At 43.8% G+C, this 8,833-nt stretch overlaps 1 protein-coding gene across 5 annotated transcripts in view; it reads left to right on the top strand.

The window, feature by feature from the left end:
* The first annotated feature begins 488 nt into the window (after positions 1 to 488).
* The window catches only part of sdk2b (sidekick cell adhesion molecule 2b), a 275,577-nt gene continuing 267,232 nt past the window's right edge, over positions 489 to 8,833 (top strand). For 4 of the 5 annotated variants that reach the window (XM_039787773.1, XM_039787770.1, XM_039787772.1 and 1 more), the window contains exon 1: positions 489 to 1,394. In XM_039787773.1, coding sequence (XP_039643707.1) covers positions 1,307 to 1,394 — 88 coding nt within the window. In that variant the 5' untranslated portion in view covers positions 489 to 1,306. The remainder of the gene's footprint in view (positions 1,395 to 8,833) is intronic. The other variant, XM_039787769.1, reaches the window with a different exon arrangement.

Genomic DNA, 8,833 nt, shown 5'->3' with positions numbered 1-8,833 from the left:
CCGTTTGTGTCTTTTTCTGTTCATGTCATGCACCTCAAAAATCGTGGGGAATTAAAAAAAAAAAGAGGAAAAGAGCAATGCAACTATGCTAAGAAGGGTGCTGCACTAACTCACAGCACCATCACTGAATGCAGCCAAAATATAAATCCCTATAATGATGCAATGGGGGATAAAAACAAATACTAGAAGGTCAATAAACTCAGACACATTGTAAATCCCCACAGAAATATTACAGTGATTTCTCCTCAGGCACCCTAAGCACCACTCCACTCCAAACCCTGGCAACACAAGCAGAGCGCGTGTTCCTTAAATCATTTCAACAAAGGACTATATTCATTCACCTTTTTGTGGTGTGGAAAGCAATACAATCCCCTCCTGGAAACCCTGTGCTTGGCTGTGTTGTTACGGGGAGTGTTTTTTTTGCGCCTGGCCGCATGGTGGCAACCTGCGCTGCGCCGCCAGCCCATCACATCCAATGTTTCCTCATAAAGAACCCGGGACTCGTCCTCATCCCACGCACACCGGCAGCCGGGCTCTCCTCCGCGGCAGGCTCCGACCATGGCAGCGTAACTGCGTGCAAGTTTCTTCCCCCGCTGCGCTCATTCTCTGCTCTCCGAGCTGCTGAACTTCTTCTCAGCGCTCCTGACGTCGAGCTGAATTGCCGACCTTGACAGCGCGCTGTGGGCAGGCTTCGAGCAAAAGTCTGCCCGCGGTTTTGGAAAGAAACTGTAAGCACTCGGTGTTGCGGACAACGAGGGTGAAGTTTAAAGTAAGAGGCAGAAAAAGAAGAAAACAGCATCTCAAGATCGGAAGAAGTGGCGATGAAAAAGTATGAGGTGCAGCTTGTCTTCTTACAGGTGCAGCGAGGAGTGGACTGTGTTTGGACTTAACCTGGATTCATCTGACTGAGTTGCATCCAACAGCCTACTTCAAAGACACCAACTAAGACTCAGTACTCAATATCTACGAGGTAGTCTATGTGAAACTAGAGCAGATTACAAAGTAAAACTAATACAGACTCTGTTCGACCGAATTTCTCCGGTCGCGACAGGCTGCAGCAGCGGCTTGATTTTGCGCTCCCAGATCGGTGCGCTTTTTCCCGGCACAAGAGGCGTCAGGTTCCCAGAGAGAGAGAGAGAGAGAGAGAGAGAGAGAGAAAGAGAGAGAGAGAGAGAGAGAGAGAGAGAGAGAGAGAGAAAGACCCGGGGAGCAGGCGGACAACAGCAGAACCTCACCGGGACTCGGACACAGTAGCAAGCTTCCAGCTCACCGGGCACTTGTTGTCCACTCTGCCCGGTTTGGGACAATGTTTGCGGACTCCTGGAGCAGATCGATGTGGCGGGCCACATGGATTTTATTTTTTTCCTTACTCATCCACTCCACACGAGCGCAAGGTAAGCGGGACACCGGGGCCGATTAGTCATCACACAGGCCCATTAGTGTCTGTAGCTCCCCTGCTATGTTGGATGTTGATGTGGTGGCGTTTCCGTTCTGTTGGAATCAGATCTGTGATGTGTTCATTATGCTTTGCCTTTTGCACGTAGCCTATAATTTCCTCATTAGGCTGCACATCACCGTGACACGCCGTGTCCCGCTTAATTGCAGGCTAGTGACACACTCACACATTGGCAAGTTGCTGCTGTTATTTCCTTCATTAAACATGTCAGTGAGACTTTTATTTCCAAATGTATTTCCCATAGCCCTGAACTTCGCCGAAACCTGAACTTTATTAGGTTCACATCATGCTTGGGGTGTCTGTAGCAGAATCTAATGTGATAAATGTGGAGCGGTTCAGGTTTTAGTGTAGTTTATCATAAAGACACAGTTTTCTTTCCAGCTGTTGTGGTGCTTAGAAACCGTAACTGGATATTCTAGTTTGAACATTTGCGATGAATATATCATTAGAAGCCCAGCTGTTAAAAATGTTAATCTGATTAATAAGTACTAATTAATTAATTAGCCCTCTCCCTCGGAAATTAAACTTTGCGTGGCAAACAAGCGCCGTAAATAAACAAATAGGCTACATATTGATATGCAGCGATTGATGCGAGTGGAGAGCATTCAATGTTGAAAATTAATTGGTTCTCTGAGAATTATGCAGCCTGGTTACCCCTGAGCACGAGGGAAGCAAGAGCCAAGTGTGGCAGTTTGGAATCGGTGACTGTGTGTGTGTGTGTGTGTGTGTGTGTGTGTGTGTGTGTGTGTGTGTGTGTGTGTGTGTGTGTGTGTGTTTTTTTCCCCTCTCTCTCTTTTTCATGAGTAGTTGCTTTAGTTGAGTACGACTCAAATTCTCAGCAATAATCCCACACGATCCCTGTAATATTCCTGTGGAGACTTGGAGTGTGTCTCTGGTGCCCAGCAGAGAGTCTACTGAAACCTCAGGCCCTCTTCCTTTTTATTTTTACCCAACTATTATGTCTCTGTAGTGTAGAGTCTTAGTTTTGAGAGATATGAGATACTTGTAAAGTAAACTATTTCATTTTTTTGTCATTAACGACAAGTTTGTTTTTGTCTGTTAATGTCTGTCTGTTAAAGATATATTCTGATAAAAAAAGAGAAAACACACTACGAGCTGAACATTTGTACCATTTAAACCAGAGTGGGGTCTGTAGTTAGCACCATGGGTTCCTTGAGGGTGCTCCAGGGGCTTGTACTTCTAAATTGCTGCCTTGCTTAATATTTAAGAAAGGCAATGGGAAATAATTGAAGAATGATGTCGTACATCATAGGTTGTTCTCTCCTCCCTGTAATCTTCAAGCTTTTATCACAGGAGGTGCAAAGTAGACTCTTGCATGGTGACAAGTTACAAAAGCACTTTTACCCTTTGCTTTTTCTCTGCCACGCGCTCTCCACTGGGGTAATTGGAATTCAGATATTGCTGCCACTATAAGGAGGGAGTATTACCTCTCAAGATAGACTCAAAGCCCTCGGTGGCGCACACTCAATAATACAATGTAGAGAAGATGAAAAAAACAAACAAGGCAGATATCCATCATTCATGAGGGCATATCCTAGTGCCTGACATTTACAGGAGATTGATAACTTGTGTGTCCTAGGGATTAAGAGTCCTGACATTGCTGCTTCCTTTGTATTTCTCCATGCTGTCTGTATCTGATTCAGGATGCTTGTTCCCAGTCCTCTCTCTTTCCCCCTTAATGCTTATTTAACCAAGCAAGTTAAATAAGAGCGCATTATTTACAGTAGTGGCTTGGGGACAAGGCCTTGGCTGGCAGTCACTCTCACTGTCTCTCTGCTCAGTCCGTCCGGCAGTGGCCCTCAGATTTCATTACGTAGTCGCGTTTCTGGGTCACAAGATGTAGGATTTGATTGGACTCTAATTGCATCCCGAACGGACATTCAGACCGTTTCGGAGTGCGGCTCATTGAAAGTGACCCCAGTGTGGGCTGCTCTCTTTCCATGCGATGATTAAAGAACATGATGAGGCCAGCAGCATGCCTCTGGATGGACATGTCAGCCACCGCTTGCCACATTTTAATGACCAGTCCACTGAAACGGCTTTTTAACGACGGGAGAACGGCCTTCATCAGACCAAAGTGCTATGAAGTCTTGCTTTAAAAGGCCGAGCAGAGAGAGATGATCTTCAGTTCTTGGATATTGTCATTGATAGGGGTGTCACGATTTTGATTTTAAATCGGAAATTGATCAAAATAAGCTCTTGATTTCGACTATCGAAATCAAGAGCAGGATCTGCGATCGCCCCTCATATTTTTTACTCTCTCCACCCCTGCCTACTTGCTCACGTCTAGAGAAAAACAGAAAAACGGACGTAGCTTGCCGGCTGGTAGCAAGCGGCTAAAGACTCAAAGTAAGGTTAGCTTACCAGTAGCCTGCAGCTGCTCTTTTCCAGACACCATGGCCACTGCCCGAGCCTGAGATGACGGAGAAACAACAGAAGTGAAAAATCGATCCGATCGGAGCCTACAGGCTTGTTTACTACAGGGTACTTTACAACAAAGGGTTTGAGGTCCAGTGACTGGACCTCAAACCCTTTGTTGTAAAGTACCCTTCTACCACTTAGTGGATCCTATTGTGGCATTGCTGTCCCTGTTGATTGAAAATGTGGGAATCTAAAATCGGATTGAAACTGTGACCTTAAAATCCAAAGTCAAATTGAATAATGGATTTGGAGAATTGTGGCACCCTTAGCCATTATCATCTTTGTGAGCAGCAAGAAAAAGAACAACGTTTTAGTGTTAATAAATATACTTCAGTACCTGACTGATGGCTAATTTACACTTGGTGTGTCAGTAGTTTTAATGTCCTTATCTAAAATGGTGAAGCATTCTGCATTTCAAACAAAGTTTCTGTAACATTTACACGCCCTTTTTTTGGTAGCTGAGACATACAGTAAGGACGCTCTTCCTCCCAACTCACCCTGAATATTTAGTTTAAAGTGACAGTTATAGGAGCTGTCTGGTCTGCCCCACTGTTCACTTCCATTCATTTACTGAGGTCATGCCGAGACAATGCTGGGCTCGCCTGCTGGTCTTGTCATTTCTAACACGTCTATTTTGGAGCGCGGAACAGCAGGGGGGGGGGGGACTCTATTGGAATGTCATGTTTGGCATACATACTTCTGCATCACTCAACGTTTGCAGATTAGCCTGACTGGCTACAGCCTCGACTTTAGGAGCTTTAGTTGAGGACTTCATTCTGTCAGAGGCGTGGCACTCGATTAACATCCATAAGGATGGTTATGACAGAGTGTGGGTTGCTACCGGGACACTGCTAGCATGCAAACTTGTTATTTCATGTAAATGCTGGCTAGGATGCACGGCATGTTTAGAGTGATGGTCTGTTTTTAGCTTACTGTATTGGACATGGACCTTGAGTAATAGAAGTCAAGGATTTCATCTCCATTTTAAATCTATTGGAAGATTGGATCGAAATTGTACAGCTGGAATGAATTGCATGCAGTTTGGGAGCACCTCTTGACTGCTTCAGAAGGAAGCAAAATTGGAGGCATTCTTATCACAGACGACAAAGTAGGGCACATAATCATAGACATGCAGTGGAAATTTTCCGTCCGCAAGTTAATGGCTTTCAGATGAAGAGGTGGAAGCTGAGGTTGCATGTGGAAATATTAGACCGTTGTGATGACAGTACTTTCATCTTTTGTTTCCCTGACATGACTCCTCTTCTCCAGTGAATGGTCAGACACTTCAAGACGTCCTGTTTGCGTGGGCATGTGCGTGTTGTCTTTGTATATACTTGAGACGCCAATCTCCAATTCCATATTGGTATAACACAGACAGCAGATGCCTGCAGCACTGTATTTAGATGAAGGAAGACTTAAAAATCAAGATTATTGATCAAAGCCACCTTTTGTTCTTTGATATGAGTCACTCGTTTATTAAGCAGCAGGTATTCTTTTTAGGATTATTTGAAACTGACATGATGGATTTGACCAAAGCTGAAGTAAGGTAAGCCGTAGGAAGAGAAACTGATTGAGATTGTAGTGTGAGTGATTTGTGGAGACAGTGGAGTTGAGAGAATGTCTCCAGACTACAAATGCCCCGATTTGTCACTCATCTTAATTGACAGACTGGGGATCTCTGTTTCCCTGTTTCCAGCTGTGCCCTGTGAAATGATTTGCAAAAAGAAAACAAGATGAGGCTGTCCTAGATCCCTGCAGCCAGCACATTGGCAAAAGGTCACAACATATCGCTTTTAGTATTCAGGGCTGGCGAGAAAACTCATGGTCCAAGTCCAGTGATAGATCTCTCAGAGGGATGTCTAGAGTTTCACTGCGCTACGTTCAATAAGAAAAACTTCCCACCCAAGGTCTCTGGTAGTGGCGAGTCCAAGACAGAGGCGTAACTGAAAGACTTTTTGTTTTTCCTCTTTATAAAGCACTTCCAGAGCTTTGGCAAGTGGGGCTGTCTTCATTGATCTGGGCCTCGTTTCCCAATAATAGTCAATCGAAGATGTTAAGAGTTTTTATAAGTGGGACTCTGTCAGAGTTCTTAAACTTCTATACACGCGCTCTGAAAAATATAATTTAGAGTTAAGAGTTAATGGCTTACATAAAAACACTAAACAGAAATACAAAGAAACCCACAATACACATTGTTAAATATGAGAGGAATGTATGCTCATAATCATCAGTGCACTCTGCTTATTACTTTAGCTACGTGCTATTATTATTCTGACAGCTGTGTTGAAAGACCCCCCGAAAACCCCCAGAAAAGAACTTAAAATTTGTACCATTTGGATGGCAGCATCATTTTTATTTGCATAAAAGACTCTTTTGTTCATTATTAATATGAATATATGTGACATGATGGCATCTTTAGAGCTTGCTTCAACCACTTCTGTCAGGGCCCGCTGTGTCCTCATTTTCACTGTGTGAAGACGCCTGTTTTGTGTGCAGCCATGTAAATGTGTGAGGAGGGAAGGGAGGGAAGTATAGAGATGTGTGAATATGTGTCAAGCATCTTTGTCTCGAGCTTTGTCAAGGTTTAATCTATACTGTAACATCTGTCTGATTTCCCTGTATTTAGTATGCTGCTTGACATTATCCAAGCCATCTGATTATAGTGGATAATCCCCCATATTTAAGGTACCAAAAAGGCACCTTGTTAGAATGCCTGTAGAAATTCTGTTGTAATTAAAGCTACCATGTTGTAAACAGGCAAACAGTTGTGTAAGCAGAAGGTCTCATGGCTCTGACCCTGGTACCAGAGCATTTGAGTAAGGTCACGTTCAGACGGCAACCACAGGCCAGTCTGGTGGCTCTGTCAAAGAAAAACGCAGGGTTATTCGTCAAAAATGTTCAACCTGGCTAAACAGCCTAACGTGGGAAAGATGACATAATAATGGTGACACCAGGAACATCTTGCTCCTCAGAGGGTCCTTCTAGGTGACAATGGTGCGGCATAATCAATGCCATTTCACAGCTATCTGTTCAGTGACCGCATTTGACTCCAAATTCCCTCATTGGCATGCCCGCCACTTTTCGTTTTTATCTCTCATCTCACTGGGTTACATTCTAAGAACTGTAATCCTAAAATTTCAGCCAGTTCCTGCTCTTTGAAACACCAGTTATGTAAACCCCCAAAATGACTTTTCGATCCAAAAGAAAAAGTTTTAGGATTGTACTCTTTCTTCTCTCTTCTAAGCTCCGTGCTACCCAGACACTTTGACCAGAACAAGAACTGTTGGGCTGAGGCGAAGATATAGCAGCCTTATTCACAAATTATCTCTTTCTAAGCCCCTGCCATCTCGCTCACTGTCTGGAACATGGCACAAAGGAGTCTGGTTAGTATTTGCCAGGGCTGTCCTATTTGTCTATGCATGGTTATTAATTTGGGTTCTGTTCACACTACTGGGCGTACTGGGAAAAGAGGCTGCCCAGGCCAGCTGGGAATTCTCACCATACACTCAGATGGACAGGGGTCAGGGTTAAAGGACCTGACTGAAAAAAATGTGGACTTATTGCCAATAAAAACAGAGACACTATTTGTCTCCCATTTGGCTTTAGTAGCGACAGGCTAATTATAATTTTTAAGCCGTATATCGCAATTGGGGCTCTGACTGAAGTGGATTATACTGTTTATTGTCTTTTTATCGCTGACGTTGTCTTAAACAGCTCCTTTAGTCATTATTCTATGCACTATGGCAACACTCATGACTTGCTGAGGAAGGATGCTCTATGGCTTGGTTTTTGCGGCTTGGATTGTTGTACATTTTTGAATGTATTTGTAAATGCTAAGCGTGTGTGCTTTGTCACCGCTTTGTACAGGTGGTAGTATTTTACCTTAGATGAACATTAAGAAGAACACTCATAGCTTGCATGTATATTGTACTTGGCTTTTCAGTAAGAGCAGCGTTGTTCTTCTGAAGCTGCTGCTGTTTTTAATCTATGTGAGTCGCAACAATAAAGCTCTGGCCTGAACACGGTTTTACGCTGAGAATGGATTGAAGGATTTACGGTAGGGCATTCCATCTTGTTTTTATATCACTGTGGTGAAAGCGTATCCCGTGTTTCCGTCTCTGCTGAGCCAAGCCAACCCACGGTTCTGCACTCCCAAATTAGCACCTGGAGGCCTTGTGTACTTTTACACCACGCATGATATTCAGCTGCAAAGCGCCAAATAGTGAGTCTGATTTGCTCCTGCACATGTCCTTCAAAGTGGGCTCAAAAATGACCCCTAAAAAATAATAAGCCAGAGGTATGGATGTGATTATGGACTTGAACTTTTTTCTCGCTCTTAAAGAGGGCCATTATGCATGCAGGGACAGGCAGTGGGGAGCCAGAGTCAAGGCTTGTTTACCAGCATCATCCCTCATCCGGCTATATGGAAATGAGCATGGACCTTTAGAGTGACACTAGCTTCAGGAGGCCCCCAAACCTGACTCACTCATGCGGATCCTTGTGTGTTTACAATAGAAATGCACTCAGATTGGCTAGGGGCTTGGGAAACCACCTCTGAACTCTGTAATTGCTGTTCCCTGGGGGAGGTGTTTTGTGTGTATGTGTGTGTGCGTGCGCGCGCACAGGTAGACTGTGAATTTGTATGCATATATAAGTTGGTCTGCGTCTGTGTGCAAGTGGCCAGTCCAAGCCCATAGACCAATAAGCAGTCATCACGGTCCTACCACACACACACACACACACACACACACACACACACACACACACACATATATATATATATATATATATATATATATATATATATATATATATATATATATATATATTATATAAAACAAAAATGCCCAGAGCCATATATTGTGTGAATGAAAAGAACTTAGCCTTAACTGCCGCTCTTTTTTGCATAGTTTGATACCACTGGCATGATTCACT

This window comes from Perca fluviatilis, chromosome 21 (genome assembly GCF_010015445.1).
Source record: "Perca fluviatilis chromosome 21, GENO_Pfluv_1.0, whole genome shotgun sequence".
NCBI classification, from domain to species: Eukaryota; Metazoa; Chordata; class Actinopteri; order Perciformes; family Percidae; genus Perca; species Perca fluviatilis.
This window is presented reverse-complemented; position numbering and strand designations above follow the sequence as displayed.